At 39.0% G+C, this 25663-nt stretch overlaps 1 protein-coding gene across 8 annotated transcripts in view; it reads right to left on the bottom strand.

Moving 5' to 3' along the window:
- MDM1 (Mdm1 nuclear protein) overlaps positions 1 to 25663 on the bottom strand; it is a 107954-nt gene that overhangs the window by 1251 nt on the left and 81040 nt on the right. For 6 of the 8 annotated variants that reach the window (XM_035901664.1, XM_035901662.1, XM_035901663.1 and 3 more), the window contains 13 exons: positions 25150 to 25255; positions 22458 to 22819; positions 21884 to 22018; positions 19319 to 19474; positions 17099 to 17232; positions 14879 to 14978; positions 10020 to 10058; positions 9478 to 9653; positions 6663 to 6941; positions 4813 to 4961; positions 4569 to 4693; positions 3381 to 3627; positions 2224 to 2292 (listed from right to left, as the gene is read on the bottom strand). In XM_035901664.1, coding sequence (XP_035757557.1) covers positions 2224 to 2292; positions 3381 to 3627; positions 4569 to 4693; positions 4813 to 4961; positions 6663 to 6941; positions 9478 to 9653; positions 10020 to 10058; positions 14879 to 14978; positions 17099 to 17232; positions 19319 to 19474; positions 21884 to 22018; positions 22458 to 22819; positions 25150 to 25255 — 2077 coding nt within the window. Of the gene's footprint in view, positions 1 to 2223; positions 2293 to 3380; positions 3628 to 4174; positions 4261 to 4568; positions 4694 to 4812; positions 4962 to 6662; positions 6942 to 9477; positions 9654 to 10019; positions 10059 to 14878; positions 14979 to 17098; positions 17233 to 19318; positions 19475 to 21883; positions 22019 to 22457; positions 22820 to 25149; positions 25256 to 25663 lie in introns of those variants that run through there. The other 2 variants (XM_035901666.1, XM_035901665.1) reach the window with 2 other exon arrangements.

Genomic DNA, 25663 nt, shown 5'->3' on the forward strand with positions numbered 1-25663 from the left:
ACTAAGAAGATTAAATACATGTATTAAAACATAATTGACATTCACGGCAAGCTTTGAAAGTGCAAATATTTGTATGCCCTCTTTCACAATGGATGCTAAAATAGCACCACAATACACTTTAATTCTATTACTTGGTAACTGATATGCTGGAGAAGAATCTCACTAGAAAGCTACCAGGACGCTAGGTAAGTTTAAGGGAGCTACATGCCCAGCTCTTGACAAACTCCAGAATGAGAGTCACCTGGGAATTGCCCAATTCTCCAAATTATCTTTACATTTACTCTCCTGTGTCAGAAGACCTCAGAAATCATTCCTCTGCCACTGAAGTCTGTGTAGACTAGACTCTGGTAATGACAGAACCTATGTTGCCAAAAGAGCCCTTCTGTGCCAAAACCAGCTAGTGTTCCACAAGCTGTTAAAAGCAATGTGTCTTCTGAAGAAAACAGGAAGTTTAACACAAAGACAACACGAAGCATGCTTTCGGCAACATAGGTTCTGATATTTTAGTTGTGTGTTTTTCTAAGGTTGCCCACTTCGCTTGATGCGGTGGGTTGCTTTCATGAATATGTACTTTTTGAACACAGAGTCCACTTCACACTCAGCAGAACTCTCAAAATTAAGCAGCCTGGATGCTGCTTCTCTGATAAAGCACATTATACTTCTTTAACACCACTCATAAAATGTTGCTACAGCTCTGTCAAGATGCTGTCTATGAAAAATGACCTTAATTACACCCATTCACTTGCAATGGATTAAAAAGAACTGTTTCACTACTTTCCAGCCCCTCACCAACAAAAAAAACAACCAAAAAATTCCACAACTCCATCCTAACAGGATCTGTACTTTTGTCAGTGTTTCAATTAACTTTTCAGCAGCAGTTCTAAATTCTTGAAACACGGTGATCCAAACAGCCTGTAACAGGCTCACACACTATGCATAACAACTATATTCCCGTGTATGAGAAAACTGCTAGCTGCACTTCTGCAGACATGTCATTGGAGTAACTCCCAGGTTTCTATGTACGTGAACAAATATGGGCACTTGAAATATCTGTGAGCTGGCACATTGCGCCTGTTTTTGAAAGCTCAGACATCATCACTCAGCTCATAGGGGAAAAAAAAAAAGAAAACAGCAGTTACAGCATTTAATCTGTGTGCAACAAGCTTGTGGGAAGCTGCAGAGTACTATAGGATTTTGCATGTTTTATGTAGATACACAGATGCTTGGCTGAGCCATCTGCACAACCCACACATTTTCCAGCCAACTGCAATGAGTAAAATAGAGAATCAGCCTGAACCTTGGTTAAAACCAAGGAGCAAACAAGCGTAAGGGGTACAGAAAAAAATGTTTTGGTCGCTCTGGGGTATATCTATAAATAAACTGCAATCAGATATAAGCTTGCTCTGCCCATAAGCTAATCTGAACCAAACACAGGTTATTGCGACTAGCACAGCACCACACCAAGCTCAACCTCATACACCATGTTAAGAAACAATGCATGGCAGCTCAAGCTAATTAGGCTACAGTGCCTTTGGTTGACTCACATGCTACTGAAAAAGCTTATTTGTGGCTGCCCACAAAAAGGCCAAGAAGATGCACCGGTGGGCTGTGGACTGGCTGCTCCTCCAGACTAACTTTACAGTAGACAGAAAAAAAGGCCAAAACAGAATTCAGAATAACAGGATGCCGTAAGTACCCCTAGTACACTGAACAGAGGATCGGGTGTGAAAATTAAAGTCAGGGGAATAATTTTATGCTGCATATCCAGTGCTGAAGTCCCAAAAGCAAAATCTTAATCTTAAGATTTTTGCTACCTTTAAGTTGCATCAAGAATTACTGCAACTGCAACCTGGGCTGTGATAATTTTGCAGGTTGCTTATGTTGCTATCAACACAGAAGCTTAAAAAATGCGGGGGGAGGAAACAATTTTAGGTATGGGACTGAGCAAGCTATAGTAACTATACTGAGCCACAATGGTCTATTTAATTTTCAGCCGCATTTAATGGTTTATTCCTACTAGAATATACCTGCATATTCATTCTTCAGATTACTAGCATGAGTATTTTCCAATTATTTTGATGAAACAACGCAGTAGTTATGCATGCAAACATATAAACCAGTATTACTTACTGCATTCATAAACCTCTCACATTAGTGCAAAAGTTAAAATTAATCTAGGTAATATACACATGATATATAATAATACTTTGAGACAAGAAATACCTTCATCGTTATAGTTTCTTTCCTGCAGGGGTAACTGGAAAGATCTCATTTTTGGATTGCCAACATTCCCTAAGACAAAAAGTCAAAGGCAGTTCTGAATCATTTCAAAGTAGACAAAAGATAACATTTCATTCTAGAACATTTAAGAATGTTAGGACATTATTTCCAAAATATGAGTCTTATAAACAGCAAACATACAAAAAACTCCAGGAGGCTCCTTTACTCTAACTTGAAGTAAAATAAACTTACTCCCCTGTATTCTTCTCAAGGCACCTATCTTTGGTAGATGATACAAGTTACTTTGTGAACTGCGCTTGAGGTGCAGAGCTAGAACACAGCACCAATTCTGACCTCTTTCCAAGGAAATTGTCTGGATTTCACCATCCCACTTAACCTGACAATTACTTGTTGCATTCTTGAATGGAAATACTACTTTAGTTTAGCTAACGTTTATAGTAAAAGGACCAAGAATTAAGGGACCTTAAGCAGCTACAGTCTTTCTGGCATGGAGACTCAAGCACATAAACTTTATTTTGACTAAGGGGTGAAGGATTCTTTTCTTTACCAAATTTATGTCCCCATTACCCCTAAACATTGTTTAAAAGTCTTTGAAATGCTCCAGCACGAATTCCTCCTCAGCTAAGAAATGGCTTTTCTCAATATCCAATAAACCTTTTAAAGATGGGTTTTTTTGTTTCCGTATCCTGCAGAAATATTTAAGGAGCTTATCTCTCAGAAATCCACAACTCCTGCAGTACCACACTATAAAGGTCCCCAGTTACGCACCACTGTTGGTAATCGCAGCTGGAAAAGTGTCACAGCGTCCAGTTGTAGCATAAAGATTAAAAATTACAACTGTTCATGCTAAACCAAATTATTCTCATAATGAGTAAGTACTTATTGAAATTAATAAGGCAAAATTAGACAACAGACCACTAGAATACAATGGTATTAGTGGAATCCAAAACTAAGGTGGAGAGTTGTGCAGGTTTCCTCAACAAGACTAAACATACAGTAGAAAGGCTTTTGTTTACAAACAACACATTCTTTGTAGAGCCCTAAGTAGCAAGCTCAGCACTCTCTTGGCCTGAACACTGCATGGTAACCATTTCCATCCTGCAGCTCTCCAACACAGCCAGTTGATACACAAAACCCACCATTATGCTGGAATTCTGGATCCTTGAGAGTCCCTTGAATACGACGAGAGGGATTCCAGCAAGGCATAGAGCAGCTTTTGCCTGACTTCAGCACAGGAGGTGTAGAGGAACGCTCTTGATGAGGAACTTGCTCATGCAAAACACTGTTAGGAGGCCGCTGATCCTGCCTAAGTGGCAGAGGATCCAAAGTTCCCAGCCCAGCAGGTGGAGAGGTAAGGAGCGAAACAGCTTCCACTTCCACATCAGGCTAAAACACAACAGAAAGGGAAAAAAAAAAAAAAAAAAAACCAAAACCACAAAACCCCAACATCTCATATACAGCCTTCCAGTACAGATCCTCATATACGCAGCAATTGTTGGCTTTACACTGTTACACTTCCTATGAGGGTAATGGAAAAATAAGTATTTCAAGCTTGTGAGACAGCTTAAAGAAAATCTATTACTAGTAACAAGTGTTTAACATGGTCTGAAAGTAATCTAGTCAGGTCAAACCAAAAGCTGATTTTCTTAACAGCAAAAAACTGTGTTCTTAGATTTTAAACCAACTTCTCATGCAATTGTGTCAGCTTCTAGTACAGAACTTACTACAGAGGACATATGCAGTGAAATGCTATCTGTCTTTGTAGAACTCAGACTAAGCACAACTTAACAGAAACCCCACAGTTTTGAAAGGAAGACAGTTCAACAAGTCCTAAATGTTTCTATTTTTCTTTTAGCAACTATGCAAGCTGCAACTTAAAAAAAAAGCACAAAAGTAAAGGAAAGGGAGAATGAAACTATTATGGCACATTTACCTATCTTGTACATAGGCACCCAACCTCTCCTTCTTGAATTTCTTCAAGTCAAGGAATCTGGAGCTGTGCCCTGTGTCAGTGGCAAGCTACAGTAATGTTAATGGAGAAACCAACAGCTCCCTGGAGAAACTTTTTTTTTTCTTTTAAAAGAGATCCTGTGCATTTAACAGAAAAAGCCAAAACAGAGCTCATACAATCTCACTCCAGTAGTCTCAACTCCTTTGCTTGATACCCCCCAAAATTTTTTTTATTCAGACATTGGCCTTTTTTAGTCACAGATGCTGAGAATTTTAGAATGACAACTCAAGAAAAAGATTTATTAAATAAATTCTTCACCATTACTTAAAAAGCACATTCCTAAACAGCATAATGGTAAGTCTCTTTTCTGGCTCACCTGGACGGACCTTCTTTTTGAAGCTCCTTTTGCACCTTGCTTAGCTGAAGAAGGGTCTGTTCCTAAATCTCGTGTTCTCTGCTGTGAAGACTTGAATTTAGGAGGAGACACTAGAACCGCACCTCCTATTGCAGAGAAGATAAAAAATGCTTCATTACCTTAAATAACCTAATAAATTAACTCATACATGTCTCTTTTTTCCTTAGTTCTTGAAATATTGCTTTACATTTAAAAGTCTTTTTACCAACAGCTGGGGTAGTGAGATCATGATGAGTCCTCTGAGCTCCACCAAGCGCTCTCAGCTGCGGAGTAGGAAGCCTGCCACCTGTCCTCGAGGATACAGAAGAAGAATCTGACATAGCCGCAGGAGAATTCAATACTAAGGCATTCTCACTACAAAAAATGATAAATGATTAGAGTATTAGCTAAGGATTCAGGAGTCTTGCACTCAAGCTTTTTGTTTCTAATACACTCCTATAATGAAGCCTAAGGCAAAACAGTTAGGGTCATAAAACACCAACAGCCTGTAGCTAAAACATCTGCTTGCAATGAGGAGTCCTGGATTCCAGCCCTTGAGCCTCAGTTTCTACATTTTTATGTAACTGGATAAAACACATAAACAGTCTCAAGCTGCAAATTCAGGCTCCCTCTGTCCCAATAAACCTTGAAGGTATTGCTGCAGAGCAGCAGAGAGTCAACAGGAGGGCTGGGAAGAGTACTCACCCAGAAAAACTTTGAACCTGGTTGCCACCTTAGAGGTGGGAATGTGGGTTTGACTCTTTTCAGTCAATGTGGTGGAACTGAAACCAAGTATCCCACACTTATGTAACCACTGTAGCCCCCAGGTTATTAAATAAATCAGCACTAACAGTGTTTCTTCCTCCAGATGCATTTCAAAAGGAGGTGGCAGCATGCCCACATTGTGCAAGGAACCTGATCCTATCAGTGCATGCTAGACATGCTCTGAGGACATGTAGGCAAAGAATGCCTCATTTCTAGCTCTCAAGCAGGCTTAGATAACATGCAAGCACTAAGCCCAGAGCAAGTCTCAGCATACACACAACCACATTGCAGGATGACAGAAAATCTTCCATGTCAATCAGAGACACATTTACGAACTAGATAATCTAGAATTAGATAGAAACTTAAGAAGGTTCTCAGGATGATGGTTCTGAAAGCCTGCATTTAATTACTATTTGAGTCTAGCATCTCAATCTTTCTTGGCTTGGGTTTTGCATACAGGATACTATCCCCAAAGGAGGCAATTACAATTCCTTACCTTCGATTCATGCTGCAACACTAAAGATAAAACTCAATAAGCACTACAAAATGCTTAGGTGGTATGGCAACAAGGGCCAAAGTTATTTGGATTTAAGTATCTATCAAACTAAAATATTGTTCTACCAAAAAAAAAAAAACCACTCGCACAGTAAAAAGACAGAGACTTCTGTAACTAGATGTAATTTGGATCTTTCAACTGTCAAATACAGTACTATGCACTGTACTATGCACATACTGAATTGATCACTCCTTATTTCCAAATACTCCTCCACCTTTTTCCCACCTGTGCTCAGTAGCATAACCACCGGTGATTACTGGGTGTTATTTGTTTCCCCCAAGTTCTTCATCTTTGCCCATTAATTTTTTTAAGAAAAATAAATGCTTAAGTACAAGATTAGCATGTATTCTATCCCTTCAGTCCTATCAATCCTATGCTGTCAATTTGAAGCAAATTGTGAGCTTTAATTTTCACTACACTTGACTGCTGTGTAATGAACAGTCTGTTCTGAGAGGCCCATGCTGCAAATTTTATAGCTTTGGAAAAAAACATTAGAATTGTTCATGCTTCTACAAACTTCTGTCCTGCAAGTTAGAAATCCAGTATTCTTAATGATAGATCCATTTCCATCAACCAGATCAATGTCTTGAACTTTTTCATTCCTTATCATACTGCTAAAAACAAAAGTAGTGTCACACCAACTTACACTCTCTTAAGTAAATCTGATTTAAAAACAAAAATTAGTTAACCTAGAAATTTATGAGATTTTAGAGGAAAAAATTATATATATACACCATAAAAATGTTCAGTTTTACCCTTCAATTTTCTTATCTTCATTGGCATCCTTGTTGGTTTCTTCTAACTGCTGGGCCACGGCTGCAGCCTGTTCATCTTGTTTTTCTTCCTCTTCTGCTGATTGCTGACTCTCCCTTTCATCAGTACCTTCTTGTTCACCCCAAACTAAACGCCTTTTGACTGGCACAGTTAAAGCATCTGAAATGTCTTTCTTCTCAGTGCTGTCCTGGTGTGGCTGTTTTCTGGAGTCAGGCTGCTGCAGCACTTTGGGGCTTGGTGCAGTGTCTTTTTCAGAAACTCTAGGTAACAAAGAAAGCAGTGTTTCACACCCTTGATTTGCACAATATACACGTGTCCATGCAGAACACATTCATACAGTTCAGTCCTTTGCCAGAAGTACAGCTCAGATATTAAAAAGTGGTACAGCTGACATGATGAATGGTTAAATTTCCACTGAAGTTTTTAACTGATGTTTAAGCACAACCCATTTTCAATCTAGATTCTATAAAACTCTTTCTGGATTACCATTTCCAAAAATGTAATGTAAAATTAGGGGTCTATTTCCAATTTAAACAACAAGTTAGATTATCAGAAGTGTTCAAAAATAACTAGTACCATGCATAGGGACTGTCTGATGGCACAGTTTTGAAAGCCAAGCAGTTTAGAAGACTCCTCTCTAAGCACAACTTTTTGAAAGTCTTAAACTCTTGACTGCTCACAGAAATCAATGCGAATTAGCCCACTGCACAGAAATGAGATCAGTAAGAGGATCTGTATTTCACAGGCAAAACCACCAAACCAGTAAACAAAAAAATTTACACCATACTTAATATCACACATTATAGTACAATAAATACTCTTTTATGTACCATCCCTCAATCCTTACTAGTCATGCAAATGAGTAGATCTCTCACACACACAAGACATGTAAGCGTGCATACACAGCAGTCTAAGTGGACTACAGACAGAGGCATCCAAAGCATTGTTTTTAAATATCAGATCTCAGAGAAGACAGAAACGGGTTTTTTCTTCCTCTTTGCTTCAGTAATAGCTGTCTGTACATTTTACTAAAATACTAATTGTGAATTTTCCTAGCAAGGGATTTAATATCTGCCAATTCTCATGGCCATCTGTGGTGGTTTGACCCTGGCTGGACGCCAGGGGCCCACCAAAGCTGCTCTGTTGCTCCCCTCTTTAACCAGACAGAGCGGAGAAAAGTAGATCAGAAGGCTCATGGGTTGAGAATAGGAGAGGGAGAGATCATTTGTCAGTTACCATCACAGGCAAAACAGACTCAACTTGATAAAAATAATTTAATTTATTATCAATCAAAATCAGAGAAGGAGAGGATAAAAACTGCTAAATCTTAAAACACCTTCCCCCCACCCCTCCTTTCTTCCTGGGCTCAACTTCATTCCCAGTTTCTCTACCTACTCCTCCCCAGAGGCACAGGGAATGGGGGTTGGGGTCAGTTCAGCACATGTTGTCTCTGCTGCTTCTTCTTCCTAGGGAGAGGACTCTTCCCCTGCTCATGCATGGGGACCCTCTCACAGGAGACAGTCCTCCACGAACTTATCCAACGTGAGTCCTTCCCACAGGCTACAGTTCTTCACGAACTGCTCCAGCATGGGTCCATAATTTCCACGGGGTGCAGTCTCTCAGGAGCAGACTGCTCTAGCATGGGTCCCCTGCAGGGTCACAAGTTCTGCCAGCAAACCTGCTTTGGCGTGGGCTCCTCCCCTCACGGGACTGCAAAGTCTTGCCAGGAACCTGATCTGGCACAGGCTTCCCACAGGGTCACAGCCTCCTTCCTTTGGGCAACTACCCGCTCCAGCGTGGGCTCCTCCACGGGCTGCAGGTGGATATCTGCTCCACTGTGGGCCTCCATGGGCTGTAGGGGGACAGCCTGCCTCACCATGGTCTTCACCACGAGCTGCAGGGGAATCTGCTCCAGCGCCTGGACCACCTCCCCCCCCTCCTTCTTCACTGACCTTGGTGTCTGCAGGGTTGTTTTCTCTCACATCCTCTCGCTTCTCTTCTCTCTCCTGCTACTGAGCCGCAGCAGTTTTTTTTTTCCTTCTTAAATATGTTATCACAGAGGCGCTTCCACCATCACTGACTGGTTTGGCCTTGGCCAGCAGCAGACACACGGAAAACTTCTAGCAGCTTCTCACAGAAGCCATCCCTGTATTCCCCCCCCACCCCCACACAAGACCTTGCCACACAATCCCAATACACCACCAAAGAAAGGAGAAAATAGATGTACACCACTCCAGTTCCTAAGTCTTCATCTCTTAACTAAACAGTGTCTAAGACTCAACAACAAGATATTTAAGCCTGACAAGAACTTTGATAACATCTGAGTAGACAAAACATATTTCATATCACTCCAGTGTAAAGAAGAGTATTACTTCAGTATGACTCAATGCAAAATTCCTCCAGACTAGATGAGACTCAGGCTGCCACACTAAATATGCAGTTGTGAAGAATTATAAAGGAGTAACTTTGTCTTCTTTCAGAAGACTGGACTGTGCCTTGTTTTCAATTTGAGCACATATCAACTGATGTATCTGTGAAGAGGTAAATGCCCTCATCTGTTCCAGAGAATTTACATATCACAGAATCGTAGGACAGCCCCAGTTGGAAGGGCCCTCAAAAGACCATCTGGTCTAACCTTCCGTGGGGAAATGAAGCCTAGATGAGATTACTAAGCACCTTGTCTAACTGCATCTTGAATACAGTCAAACACCCAAGATCTCACAGCTACGCTAAGCCTATATTCAGCATTTTGCTGTTTCAAAGCTGCAGAATAAAAGGCAGGAATGACAACCTTACCCAGCAAGATCTAGTGCTCTGATGTTGTTGCTGATGCCTTCTTCTGAACTGGAATTTGAGGACACATCCCAAAGACTGTTATTATCGGACAGGATCTGATTGAGATGGTATCGGGAGAAGTGTGTTCCCTCTACTCGTTGCCGGTAAGCCTTTGCTCTTTCTCGAAGTTCTCTCACCTACACATCAAGGTTTCATAAGTTACATGCCTGCTTAAATTCACTAACAGACTATTATAAAGTATTTGCATTAGCTAAGGGCAGCTAGAGGGGGAAAGCAAGTTACTCATTAATACAGGGCCATCCACAGCACAAACATTGCATGCCACAGTAAATGCAACAAAACGAAAGCAAAAATAACAAAAGTGTATATTTAGTAAGCATGTTCAAGCCATGAAGCCAAAGCAAAATTGTCAATTATTCATTCAATGAGCACAAAAAGTTATGCAGCAACTATGAATAAGTTTAGTGCTGGATTGTAGTTCTTCCATCAGCGCTCAGACACAGTGCTCCTAACACTGAAACCAGAACTTAGATGCAACCAACCTCCATATACCACATGGAATTTAGGGTGTTTTGAGATGCCTAAGGAGAGGAATACAGAATTATTTCAAAATTTCTTATTTTTCTCTCAACACTGTATTATTATTATCGCCCTTGTAACTTTATTTCAGTCTAAGCAAGAAATTAAATACTAAAAACCTGTGAACATGGCTCTATGCTGCCTCCCTGAGATTCAGTAAAAAGCTGTAAAACAAATACATCAGCACTGGTATTTCACCAGCTTTTGCCAAGCTTGAGGAAATTAATTTTGATTTCTAAGCATTAACACTCAAAAATATGTTCACCACCAATTTATGATTATTCCAAGTCAACAGATCTATGTGCATGTGTAATACTGAGTTTGCATGCCGTGGACACTGCAACTGTCTCTAGCTACATTAATCTTTTCTCAGTGAGGAGCTGATGATTACATTAGAACTCTTGGTGCTACTGTATCTAAGACATAACATCAAAATCATTCCTTCTAGGTTACCAGCAACTGTAAGAATGAGATACAAAACTGACCAGATGTCAGGTTTAGTCTTAAAAAACAGAAAGCGATAAGCCCTCTCTAGACGTTATACTGCTGATTACACACTATCATTTTTATGGTTAAAACTATTTAAACATTCACACTGTTTTGTGTCCTACACCCAAACACAATTAAAGTGCAGGAAGAAAAAGCAACAACAGAACTTTTATGTTTAAACTATTAAAAATAACTTTGTGATATTGTTGTGTAAATTCTGGCTCACTAAAAAATGGTTCACAGGAAATAAGTACTTTGTCAAAGAGGAAGAAAGTAATACTGACACTTCCTCTAGCACATTTTCATAGCTTTTCTTATTTATTCTTCCTTCATGATAGACTTCGCATCATTCTTTCTGCAAGGAACAGAGTTAGTGGGCCAAATTCTGCTAAACCAACTAAAGTAACTGGATGCAGCAGATGGAAATCCACTTAGCTCACACCAGCTAACATCCCACAATTTGACCCGCCAAACTTCCAAAGAATAGCCCATTAAAAATACATGCTTGTCATTTTAGGAAGAGGGTTTAAAGTTTGAGGTACAAGCGATTTACTGGATTATTCACTTTAAGTAGAAGAATGAAAACTTAATTATGATAGTCACAACAGAAGGAATATAAATCCAGAGCAACAGGACACCGCAGGGGGAGGAAGAATACTGTATCTCCAGTGAATTGCGAAGAAGTGCAAAGGACAACTGTCTCCTTCAGTGACTCAGCGGGCAGCATTATCTCAGCAGGACATAGGCCCCAGAGAGTCCTACTGCGATTATGAATTGCCCACATTAATTTTTCAAAAGCATAATTCAAAGAGATTTTTTTCATTAGACTGCTGAAAAGCAACCCTTAATAATATATTGTAGAGCAGCAGTCTAGGAGTAATCACTACAGCTAAGGTCATACCAGGATTCCATTATGGTATTTGCCTATTTGGGCTCAGAACTTCAGAAAGTCTGCTTTGGACCTGAAGTTACCCATCTGCGGTCCCAACTAAGGGAGAAACCAGACTGGATCAGTCAGAGCTTATCACCTAATCAGCTATGCTAAGCGACACATGTTCTGTAGGCACCTTTGGCAAGGGTGAGTCTCAACAATCTACCAGACGTAGAGGTTAGATACAGCTTTGAAGAGTATTTCTCTCCATGTCAGTGCATTAGTATGGGAACAGGTATGGAATCATGTAGAAACCAAAAGGACTGTTGGGCAGCCTATACCGTGAATGGCCAAAGCACCTTTGTTGCTTTACAATAAAACCGATGTGCTTGACACTTTTTTTAGGTTATGCATACTTTCATTAATCTGCTTTTAACATATTTCTCAAATGGCTAGATCCTTTCTTATGCCTCAACCATGAATGGAATATTTTATTCAGTCCTACTATTTTAGCCACACTGGATCCCATCTTGTAGTTCTTAGAACAAAAACATTGATGGATGCTACAAAAAAGAAAAAAAACCTGGCCAAGAATCAGGTCTATCAGGATTTTTAATCTTGTATTAACAGACGGTTTAAGAATTAACGTTGGTTTTCTTCCAACCCGTCTTGAAGACCAGAAAATTCCAAGCTTTAACCTTGTTCTTTGCTTTCACTACACCCATAAGAAATGTCTTATTAAGAATTATAACCCTCAATTATACATATGAAACTATTAACAACACAACAGCAGATTAAAAAAAAACTCCACATGAAAAAAAACCCACACAGTAACACATTTACAGGAGCTAAGTATTCTTTGTCTACTAGCAAAACTAGTTTGATATGGACTGGTTTTGGCTGCGATAGAGTTAAATTTCTTTATAGTGGCTCCTATGGCACTATGTTTTGGATTTGTACTGAAAACAGTGTTGATAACACAAGGATGTTCTAGCTATTGCTGAAAGGTGCTTACACAGCATCAAGGCCTTTTCTGCTCCTCACCCCACCAGCCAATAGGCTGGAGGTGCACAAGAAGCTGGGAGGGGACAGGGCTGAGACAGCTGACCCCAACTGACCAAAGGGTTATTCCATACTATATGGCATCATGCTCAGCATATAAAGCTGGGGGAAGAAGGAAGGGGGGGATGTTCAGGGTGACAGCGTTTGTCTCCCCAAGTCCCCATTAGGCACAACAGAGCCCTGCTTTCCTGGAGATGGCTGAACCCCTGCCTACCCATGGGAAGTGGCGAATTAATTCCTTGGTTTGCTTTGCTTGTGCACACAGCTTTTGCTTTACCTATTAAATTGCCCTTATCACAACCCACAAGTTTTCTCACTTTTCCCCTTCTGATTCTCTCCTCCATCCCACTGCAGGGAAGCAAACAAGTGGCTGTGTGGGGCTCAGCTGCCTACTAGGGTTAAAACATGACATATGCTCACAGGCATGTGATTTAAAGTCTAACAGAGACAGCAGAAATTCAGGTAATTCCAATTATAAAAGCCTCTTCTATATGAACTCCCACTAGGATCTAATGTAGGTATGCATACATTAAAATGTGTATCTAATAAAAAATTTGTATGTAATCAAAAATGTGTATGTAATCTAAGCACATGTCATCAATAAAATATTCATTATTCTTAAAATTATTTTGGTTCTTCCAGCTACCCAGTACAACTCCTTCTTTAGAAGGCCCTAAAAATCCTAATAATTCTTCTTTGAATTCTTCATCCCTACTGCCAAGTGACTTCTTTCTAGTTTCCTGCAATTAAAACACTTATCTACAGTGTAGGAATTTCTTGGTTTCTCATACGCTCTAATTAAATGCTGCATACGTTTACTTCCTACATCTCTGAAACACAACCCGTAAAGGATCCTGCCTGGTAAAGCAGAGCATCCATCCTCCACTTGCTGTCTCCTTATTCTTTCCCCTGACTGTACTGCAGTGACTCCTCCCAGCTGGCTGTGCTGCAAACACACTATACTCCAAGGCAATCCGTCCCTTTCCCTTTACTTGCCTACCACTCAGTTGCTCCTGAAGCTGAGCACTGCTACTGACTGTTTTGAATGTTACCAATGCAACATCCAGTCCCCAAATGAAAAGTCTTACATGCCAGAAAAATGACACAATATTTCACGGAAACATTCTGTATACCACTTAGTCAGGCTGCATGCAATAGTTCAGAATATTCTACAGCCTTAGTTACAGTAAATCTAATGCATATATCAATACATATAAAAAATAAAAATAGTTCCTTTTTTTTAGTCCTCTAACATCCTCTTGAGGCTATATTCATAAAATGGATTATCTCATGCATACATACAAAAAATCTGATTATGAATCATCACATACTACAATATACTTTAAACTTTGAGACCTATTTCTCATTATTTTGTATATATTCAGTATATACTTCTTTTTGCCTAAAAAGAAAATTACTTGCTAGATTAAGTCCAGTGAAAGAACACAGAACTGAACGCTTCCACACTACTCCTGCAAATTCTCAGAGAATGTTATTTTCAAAATCTCAAAGCCCAGCACTCTGGAGCCACCTGCTCCAGTTCTACCTTCCCCATTAGCTTGGTCCCAACTGATGAGGAAACTCACATTCCCAAGTATTTGCCACACATTTCGCAGTGTACAGTGTCTCACAAAGGCTCCCTCTATCAGCTGGGAGAAGCCTAAGTCAATTGAGTGAAATCTGACAGCTGCAGAACTAGCTCTAGCACACTGCTAACAGTTTTGATTTACTTGAGTAATTAGGTAATCATACTCAATAATCCTGCTAAGAAATCCTATGGTCCTGAAGCTGTTCATCATTTTCAAAATTCTGTCAAATGAGTTCCTATACAGTGTAATACTGACTGCAGTTACTGAATAAACTTCAAGAAAATACTTAGATTGGCTGACACTTGCAGAAGAAATTCTCCATTTTATGTGGTGTATAACTGAATTCAGCTGACTGCTTTGAATGGATTCAGCATGGCAAGGTAAGAAAATGAGCCTGACTATCAAGCTGACCTAGGCTGATACATATGTTGGCTTTTTCCTTTTATTCCCTTGGAATCTCCTATCATCCAATTCTGCATTTTGAAAACTTCTGCTTGTTAAAACCAGGCTGAACATCAACACTGAGATTATCTGCTCCAAGACACTCTGTTCTGAATGATTCTGATTGTAAGGGAAGCAAAACTCCTCCCTCACTTTGGATGTCACATTAATACATTCTTGAAGTCATGCCATCTCTTACTTTTTCTTGCTATGTATTTTACTGACTTGTCAGAACCTAATCGTCTTTTCTATACTCACCTTTGAGAAGCTGAGTCATTAGCATTACAATCTCAAAACTGTATCTTACATTGGCATCTAAAAATCAAAATACAAAGCATACTCAGGTTTCAGATTTTTTAAGACTACTCACCTGGTTGGGAACTTTACTCCTAATACGAGACCAAGCTCCATCTTTGTAGAAATACTGGGATGGAGACAAAAATTTTGACCTATATTCAGTGTTCATCTTCCTAAGAAATCAAGAACAAGGAAAGGAAAAAAAAAAGACAGAAAGGGTAAAGTTTGATATCCAGAATACTCTTTAAGAGCACTTTTTTAAAGTTTTATCAACAATTGTAAGTATACCTGCACTTAAATGCCAGGGCTGAGATGTGAAAAGCGCATGCTTTGAACCACAGCTCATCCATACCAACACAACTAGGGAAGCTGTGAAAAAGCTCATTCACAGCTGGTGGCTCGTCAAGTAGTTACTCCTGTTGTTTTTTCCTCACAACCCTTCTGCCAGAAGCTTTTGCCCTGACAGCAGAACATAACACACACATAAGCCTCAATTACTTCAATGCGAAGTGCAGCATCTTGGTTTAAGTCACTGATGAAGGCACATTTAAGTAAAAATGCCTGGTTTGGTACTAACGCATCTGAGACGTATCCTTCTATGAACTCCACTCTAAAGGCACTCTGTGTGTGCGTAAGGTGAACTGTTGGGGCTAGAAACATCTGACTACCAGAACAATGGTCAGTATAATTCATCTAACTTTGTCCTACAGGCTTTGGTCTTCAGAAGGCCTCAGTACTTGCAAAAATGGATTCATTTTCCCTCCTGCCACACACATACATACACAGCAAAATTAATATAATCTAACCTATAGCAGGCAATAAGCAATACTTCAAGTCCTTAAGAACTGAACTGTGGATTTATCAGCTTAAATCTAAAGAGGTTTTTGTTTTTAATCTTGCTTCAGAATATTACTAACTTCATTTTAACATAGTCAGCATTGGGTGAAAAAGCCTTCTTTTTCAGTCATTCTTCAGAAATAGATGATAAAAGCCTGAGGTCACAGAATAAAATGTACCTTGTAAGAAGAAAAATACCAAGGCAAAAAAACCCCTTTATATTCAAAAGTTTGGTTGCAAAACTAATGGACTAGCTCAAAAAACACATCACTGATGTGCCTTGATCCCAGTCATTCTGCCACAAAAGCAGGACAGGCAACGCAGCTTGCATACAAAGTGACAGTCCTGTCTGCATATCGAGAACTTGCACATTTTCACTGCTATTTGCCCACTGACTGGTTTGGAAGCTTTTGCCTTGCACTACCACACTGAATGCATAAGAGGCAGAAATCTGTCCTTAAGTGAAAAAAGTCATAGCAAATGATCAAGAATTTTACACTGATCACTGCAAAACTGACTACAATCTACTACATCTAAGAACTATGAAAACCAAAGAGTTAAAGGTTTTAACTACACTATATCCACTCACTTCTTCATAAAGCAACTTTATTTCATAGAATTTTGGGTGATCATTTTGTAATTACGCCCAATATCCAACAGCATTCAGACCTAAGTATGTCTCCTCTCCAATCTTTAACCTAATGGCATAACAGTGCCAGAAACTCATGTGAATGAAAGCAATCACTGGGACGTACATTAAGCACAAAGACAGTAGAGATGGATTAATTTATGCATTTTAAAACCTACATCCATTCCAGGTTTTTATTTCTCTTGGCATATCTCAGATGCGCAGAAAACAGAAACATGAGTTCAGTTCCTGCAATGTAGGTATGTGGCAGAACAGAAAGATACTTTGATAGAGCTCAGTAACATACAATTTCATTTTATATCCATGCTTGTCAGATTACTCTAAATAGGACAGATTTTTTTACTTCCCTTTACTTCATGTGCTTGCTTTTGTTACTTTGGGACAGAAGGTGGCACGGACTAGAAAAAGCAGACATCAAGTACTACCACCACAGTTTTAAGGTGTGGAGCAAGCACAGGAGAGCAATTTGAAAGGTGACTGCAACTTCCAAAGCACTCGGCGAAAACTCAGTAGCAGCACCGCACTGATTTAATTTCACTCATGTTAAATTTATTAATTATTATTGCATCAGAAGGTTCGACTGAACAAGCCTGGTTACAAAGCTTCCACTTCGACCACGCAGAGAGGGGGATGGAAATTAACACCAGGTTTAGATGTACCCACAGGAAGCTCAGTCCCAGCACTGCAAAGGGGCATTTGCCCCTGCCACTGTAGCATGGTGTGGTTAAAGGTCCATTGTCCATCATTCTAAATATTAGGCTACTGTACACCTGTTCACTAGGCTAGGTTTTCCTATTTTATACATACCCACGACTTGTATGTAAAGAGAGGGGCTTTGGACTGATATGTTGCTTATTTTTTTGTTTAGGATGTTTCTGTTCTGATTTCCCTTGTTTTGCTGCATCTTCTGCTGGCTTTTGAAACGGTTCTTCCCTCTTACTCTAAGGCAAAGATAATTTTAAAAATACCACATTAGCTAACAATCTGAAAACCCTCATATTCCTTTTGACATCAAGCTTTTGCAAGAAGTTAATTTTATTTTAGCTAGCTGCTTTGCATTATTTAATACAAACAATATTACATCCTTTGTTAATACAAAAATAAACTAGCAAAATGCCAAAGCTAAGATTCTGAGTGCAACATTCAGTTAGATGATCTATTTTATATGTTTTACAAAATGAATTTAACATGAAACACAGAAATAAAATAATACAACACCTGTGATTCTAACCTGAGTTGCATAACACTTAATAAGTATATTTCTGGAATTTGTAATAAATAAAAAAATAAAAACTCTTAGCTTTATAGTCAAGCAATATAAACCAATTTATAATAAACCAAAAGGCAAATTTTTAATTTGCTGCCATTCTGGATTATAAAGAGTCAGATTGACTTGTGCAGTTTTCACATCAAAGATTTTTTTTTTCCTGCTTATTTTATCCTCTCAAAATCTCATGCATGATTTCTGATTCTGCTAGAGATCTTCACAGATATTGTTCAAATTAAAGGAAAAATAAAGGAAAACAACAACAAAAAAAAAAAGCCCACCAAAATCCCCCAGAACTTTTTCAAGGTATTCATCAGAGAAGAGATATTGATATAAATAAAAAGTGGTTTAGACACTTTCACCAAAATTCCCTTCTCATGCCTTTTCTTCCTTCATTTTATTAGCTCTCCTGGGAAAACATAACCTGAATTTCCAATATTAAAAACAAAGAAATGCTTCCTGAAAGCCTCGTGCCTTTCAACCTTTCTTCACATCTGCTAAAAGAGGCAGAAGGGGACATGAAATTCCTCATTCCCAGGTGAGATTTAAAGAACTGGGCATGTCTGAGTTTTAAATCATAAAGCCTCCAAGCCAACAATCATCTTTAAGAACCTAAAAAGTACCAATGGCTTCAACAGAGCCACAGTCACTCCATGTTAAATATGTGTTTTGCTCAGTAACAGTCCTAGTGAACATGTTGTCTGACAATGGCACCTTCTGTTTTATCAAGGAGTAGAGATGGGTACTGAAGACACTCATATGTGGTCCTTTACCTGAAGGATGGTTAGCTAACCTGCGGGAATTTAGACATCACTACACTTGGCAGCTTGCTACAAAAATAGACTTTCATATATCCACCTTGCAAAATAGGCTAGCTGTCATGCAGTCTAAATTGCTCTCACCTATTTTTAGAAAGTCTCAGTCTGAAGCAATTCCTTTTCATTAAATGTGTCTGATAAAATGGCCATAGCCGCGTTTCCTAAAAGTCCACTTAAGCCTGTCCAAGCCAATAGCAGGACAAGGAAATGCAAGGCCTCAGACAGCCAAATTTCTTTCATGAAAAATATTTTAATGTTTTGAATTCAGTAACAGAGCCTACGTAGGCTACGCAACGTCCTGTTATAGCCCTGTGCTAAATACAATTACTTACCTCTCAACTTATCAAGGTAAAGGCAAATGAACTGTAACCCTTCCTCATGTTTCTTCAAATTACAACTATTGGATGAAAATCAGTTCCAACTGTGGCATCTTCCATACATCAAAATACTTTTTTTTAATTCACACTATGTCTAATTTTTGAGATCCAAAAAGTTTCAGACCTCCCATCCAGCCCTCCTGCATACCAAGACTATATTGGTACCAATCAGAGTATAAATCAGAGATTTCCATTTCAGAAACTATCCTAATGACTAAAAACAAAGTTTCAATTTAAAAAAACAAAAAACAACAAAAAAAAAAAAAACCCACTTGAAAACTCATAAATTAACGTGACAGGAAAAAACACACTTAAAATGTCACTGTAAACTGAACAAATGCACTACAGAAACTACAGAACCCACTACAGAAATCCCTAAGAGCAAACAGAGCAGTACAGTGTTATTTTCAGTCTTTTATAGCAAAACCACTACTGAGTCCAGTGTCATTAGCAATAGGTCTAAAATGTAACTAAAAAACTTCAAAATAAACCCACCCCCACATTATAGAAAAGAATAATCAAAATTATATAAGTAGACTAATGCCTTTTTTAGGGAAATATTTACTTGTTCACAATCTGGAAATTCTTTCTCTTCTGAACCACGTCTCTCTTGTGGACCCTTAACAGGAGGAGATCCTTTGAAATTTCTCTCATATGCAGTTTCAGATGTAACTGCAGAAGATTTAAATGGAGGCATGGATTCACTTGTGTTGCAAATAACCTTTGGGGAAAGAAAACAAACAAACAAGAGTATGATTTGCTTACCTTAAGGCTAAATTTTCAAAATCAGTTAATCAGTTCATGCAAATACACTCACATATGAGCAGAGAGACGGTCATGTGTACAAATACAGCATGTGCAGACTAATTAGCTTCTAGGACAAATGGAACAGAAACTTAATCTGATAAAAATACATTTTAAAGTGACAGAGTCACACAGTTAAACCTGTGGTCAAATGCTGTTCTTACTAAAGTTCACTAGGGCCAGCTGTGACAGGACAAGGGGTAATGGCTTTAAACTGAAACAGGGTAGGTTTAGACTGGATATAAGGAAGAAATTCTTTACAATGAGGGTGGTAAAACACTGGAACGGGTTGCCCAGAGAGGTAGTGGAGGCCCCATCCCTGGAAACATTCAAGGACAGGTTGGATGGGGCTCTGAGCAACCTGATCTAGTTAGCAGTGTCCCTGCTCACTGCAGGGGGGTTGGACTAGATGACCTCTAGAGGTCCCTTCCAACCCAAAACATTCTATGATTCTGTGATTCACTAACACGGGTTTTCTTTATTTGGGAAGGCAGTTCACCTTCAGAGTTGTATGTAAGATATTTTTAAAACATATGCCACAAAACTTCCCTATGAGTCCTCAGTACACGTCCAGTCCGTAAGTAACAGACAACTGTTCTGCGTTTTACAACTGGATGCTGAGGGCTTGGTAGTTTGAGCTATCCACTATTTTCCAAACAATACTGTATTATAAACCAAGGTAGAGAGTTTGCCTAATATGTGGTCAAGTATCATCTCCTCATGGGGTGCTGAATTAAAAGACCATGCCATATTGTCACAAGCATATATTTTCCCCAGCTTTGCTATGACGGTTTAGGTGTGACTTACAATTTAACTTGGGTAACTCTGATATTTTCACAGAATCTCTTCAAGGGAAAGGTATTATTCGGTATTCAGGTGTATTCATTATTCAGTATTCAGGTGTATTCTCCATCATATCAATAGCAATCAAAAGAAAATCAGTTTGTTGATACATCTGATTTTTATCATGAAACTCTAATCTTAAGTGACAGTCCTGTAATAATATGTAATTAATACCTATTAAGTTCTATTTATCTAAGGATTTATAGTGCCTACATTTATTCTTACGGCTTCTTATTTTGTATAAGCTGTGCAAATAAAAGTTTGCTATTTTAGATGCCACATCTTTCTTCTGATATAGCACAGTGTTCACAAGCACCAATAATGAAATTACCAAACTGATTTCTAATAGAATCAAAGGGAATTCTCTATGAAATTTTCCATAAGGTGACATTCTAGGACCTGCCTCATCCTCAAATGGTCCTTTGGCTTCTATACTATTTTCCTGCATTTCAGCAAGTTTTCCCTGGATAAGAGACTGCTGAGAAACAGATATCTCAAAGTCCACCTGCTTGGCATTCCAACAAGAAACAAACAGGAACAGTTTTTATAGTGACTGATCCTGGTTACCAACATTTACTGCCTCTGAAAGTTGTTAAATGAACAAATCTGCTACCTGTGGGTAAAAACAGAGAGAGCACCGTCTGTAATAAACCCATTAATGTATATACTCCTAGCAAAGAAAAAGAAGACAAAAGCAGACGGGCCTATTTTGTACTAGAAATTGACCAAAAGATGGACTGAGTCTCCTAAGTCCTGGTCCCAGTAACAATTAATTGAAAACACAAAGCAGTCTCACAATCAGAATTACTCTTTGCAGTCTGATTAAGAAATAGCTGTATTTCCAATCCTATAAAGTCCAAAAACTCATGATATACATCAAAATGCCACAAGAGTGTCTTAAAATCAGAAGATTCTACTTTTAAATATAAGCAGTTCTCATGGAAGAAAAAACACTACAAAGATGTACATTAGGGCCTAGAAGTTATGTGTACAGAGATGGAGATTGAGAATAAGAAACTGTGGTAACCCATAAAAGACCATGAGAATAAATAGTGAAACCTGAATAATTTCAGTGGCAAGACATGTTATTACAATACAGAACACCTGAACATTCATCTGTTGATTAGCTATGTATTAGATAGCATTAAAATTATAAAAATGAAGGGTAACATTGAGTAGGATCTTAATGCTCATAAGGTAAACTAATGCAAACAGAAGAAAATGGTCCTGTTAGAAAGGATAGAATGCAACCACGGAGAACAAGAACAACTCATTAGACCTGACTACAATAATCACAGAGAAACATATCTAACTATACTGCACTTTTGTATATTGGAAGAAAAAAAAAAACCCAACATGTAACAGCATTCAAGTGTGGGGACACACACCCCCTTCCAAAGAGGAAGAAAGGAAATCTTGATCAATAAGCAACTTTGCTGATACATAGAAGTATTAATTTACTTTTTGGATTCTTTAAAGTTACCTGTTCAGCTGCAAGTATTGGTGACTTTTCATGAGGACTCTTCCAAACAAACTGGCTTTGATATTCAGAATTTCTGGGGAAGGTATTTAAACGTGAAATATTCATGCCTGCTTTCCTCTGAAGGACTCTGTGAAGCTGACAACATAAAAAAAAAAAAAAATTAAGACCAATTTTTCTCTTTCCTACAATGTTTTGCAAGTCAATTATCTTTCAATGCATACCTCCAAAACAATGGTTTGGGTTTTGGCTGTATGAATTATATGAATGTAAAGTACATTTTGTCATTGTAGCCAACAACCCCAAAAAGTCTATATATTATTGGCTAAATCCCTGTTGAACAGAAATCAATAGGGACAGCATATGAAGGGTAAAAATTCCTATTGACCTAAGTGGAACCAAAATCTTGTCTCAATAGTACCGTTCTCCCAAAAGAGAAGCTACAACATAAAAGAACATCAAAATACAGAACTAAGGAGAGACTTAGACAACAGAGGCTGGTGTACATGTATTACTGTAAATATCAGATCAGTAATTTTCATATTGATTGATTTAAAAAAAAAAAATCTTCCCTTACCCCATTACCCATTTTTTCAAATTCCTTTTTTGGGGATGCAAATGCTTCGTTTTGATTTGGTGGAGCTGCAGAGGATGATCTCTTCATGTTGTTTTCTGCAAGGACAAGAGCTGTTTCACTTCTAGAATCTACCAAATGTGATCGAACTTTTGGGGGGAGTCTGGGTCCTTCTGGCGTTTCAATGTTTTCCTGATTCACATCATTGTTGTTGTGGTCTGCGTGCAACTCTGCAGTCCTAAGAGCCTCAGTTTCAAGTGGCTCATTCAAATCACAATCTGCTGTCCATTCAAAGGACTTTGAAATCTGTGGATCATGGTAAGGTACCCTTCTCTTAGAAATGAACTTTGGTTCTCTTGTGATTCCTGAAAAAGACAAATTAGGTTTAACAAAAACATTCTACTGAAGACATAACATCACTCTATTACAAGAACAAACTGAAGGTTTATCATACAACTGATTATTAGAAAAAAAACTATTTTAGTATCTTTGAGCAATGACAGCCCATAAATTATGAGCACGGCTGTGAAATTCTGTCTTCTTTCCTATCTGCGAATGCCTTTCCTTTCCACTATAGAGAAATGGGAACATGGTGCTCCAGGACCATGTTGTATAAAACCCTAAAAAGCAAATATGACCACAGGACAGTCTTTTGCAAGTTGACTCTGGCAGTTGAACAACAAAATTAACACAGCCAGCTAAAAGAACATGGTTGACACAGATACAGAATAACCAACCTGTAATGATAAAAAAATGCCACAAACACTTCTCATTGCACATGCACAACGTATCTTGCTTAACAGGATAGTGACAGATCCCTATCCACCTAATGCAACTGTGATTTAAAACTATCTGAGAGCTGGTGACTTTTTACAGTATGAACACAAAAACATTTCCAAAATTCTAAAAAAAACCCACTAGGTAACAAAACCAGGTATCAAGTTATTTCAAAGAATTGCTGGCCATTACATGTGCAGATGAAAATAAAATTACCCTACCATTTTAAAAAGAGGATTGAATGACTGAACACCCTTAAAGCAGGAAATCATAATCCAACCACAAAGTGCTCAACTGCAATGGACATGTAAGTGAAGGCCCCCATCTGGCTAAAAGAAGCACCTTCTAGGGGAGAGAGAAACTTCTACCTCATCAAAAAGCAAGTAGAGAGAACAACCTACAGTGAAAGGTATACAGAATGTCTGGATGTCCAAATACACATATAGGTCTAGGCAATAATTCCAGTGGAAAAACACTGGAAAAGTAGCAGGAAGAAACTCAGAGCACCTGCAGCTGTTAACTTTTTGTGGTGATGTTCCAAGTCATTCTTAAAACTGCCAACTATATGTTTCAACAGGAAGAACCGTCAAGTTTAATTATCAAAACCAATCTGCAAATCCTATGAGGTGTCAAGAGTGACATCTGAAGATGCACACGGTTAAATGGCCAGAAAAAGAGGTGGGAGTGAAAACGAATGCAAAGGTGGAGGAAAACTACACCAAGCACACAGAAAAACACTGCTACAACGTGAGGAGGAGGAGAAACTGCTGTACTGCTAACTCATTACTTTACTGCAAGTCTTGTAAAAGTTGCTGTTCGGTTCAACTGGAAAAGCAACATAGCTTACAATTTTAAAAAGAAGTTAATGTGTTTGGATGTTCAGGTGTTTCAGAATTTGTGGAAGTTGTTCTCTTCAATACAGGTGCCCATACACAGAGCCAGGTGCTAGGGAAAGCAAGGAAATACGTATTTTTGCAGTAATGGAAGAAAAAGCATAATCCTTGGTAAGATTAAATTATTTATTAAAACCTCTAGTACCTCAACTGAAAACAAACTGTACAGTAGTTGGTTCTTAATAACTAGGCCATAATTTAGAACACTCACCATATTGTAGGTATTAATATATTGGACTCTAATTACACAGACTGCATAGTGTGGTTGCACTGAATTGCACAGTTTTATTAATCTGTCTTGTGCCACTACAATAATTCCTTTTTTTACTGCTCCTTTTCAAAGCACTGCACTTGTCATCACTCTGCAGCTTACTCCTTTTCCTCAACTCTCTATGGGCCTTTCAATCCAGATGCTATTTCCTGTCTTCTACTTTACAATCACACATTTTCCTGCCATGATAATGTATACAACCCCTGACTCCTAGACTGCAGCATTACAAGCTTTTCCATGTAATGCCTATCTTTTTTTTTTTCCCCCTAGTTAGCCATCCCTGTAGGTCTGCATGAAAATTTTACTTTGTATTAAACTTTGCCCTAAATTAGTCCCCTCTTAAACATGGAATTTTGCTCACTGTTTCCATGCACCACAGGTAACCCACTGCCTCCTTCTACACACCTTATACAGGTTAACACTGCACCTGTGCTTCATGTTTGGGACTCAGCATATGCTGCGTGTGAGCAACCATGTATTTTTCATACTTTATGTTAATAGCACTAACATTAGAAGAAAGTTTCAGCATAACCAGAAAGAATATGGCATTCAAAAACATTCTAAATCATGACCAGGAATATACTTTTAACTGTATAAAGTGTACAAACCACAAACCCTACCAGTTCATTGTGGTCCTGCACTCGATCACATCAAGCCTCTCTAGACCTCCTGCAGCCTAGGCTCATCCTTACCAGAGCCAGCTCGGACCACACCAGGATGTCGGATGGAGGGTGCAGCTTTCAGGGATGCTTACCGAACTGATCCGACCGAAGTCCTGCCCACAAGGATTTCTGCTGTTGGGATGGGCTACAAAACTCTGGGGTTTTCCATTTGAAGTTTCTCTTATATTCACTCAGTCCCTGCAGCAAACAGAGAGGTGTCTGTCAAGTGGCCGGTGCATGCCCTGCTTGGCTGCTTCTGTTGGGAAGGGATCTCCAAGGAGAAAAACGCCAACAAGGCCGCTGCGGGACTCAGCTAAGCTGGCAGGTTGCTCTGCATCTTCCAAACCCACCCCCACCGAAGAACAAAAACTACTGCGCTGCTCTCCGAATAGCAGGAAACAGCATCGAATAATTTCATGCACCAAAAAGTACGCAAAAACTGATTTATAGCTAATAATATTTCAGGAACAAATACAGCCCGAACCCTCTGTCACCCACACGACCGAACTCTTTCTGTCTTTATTAGCCAGCGCGCCTCAGCGCGGGGGTCTCCCCTTCCCCGCCTCGCCGGTGGCACCCCAGAAATGGCTGTACCCCCTCCTCCTC

The sequence above is a fragment of the Egretta garzetta genome, unplaced genomic scaffold (assembly GCF_000687185.1).
Source record: "Egretta garzetta isolate BGI_Z169 unplaced genomic scaffold, ASM68718v1 scaffold68, whole genome shotgun sequence".
NCBI classification, from domain to species: Eukaryota; Metazoa; Chordata; class Aves; order Pelecaniformes; family Ardeidae; genus Egretta; species Egretta garzetta.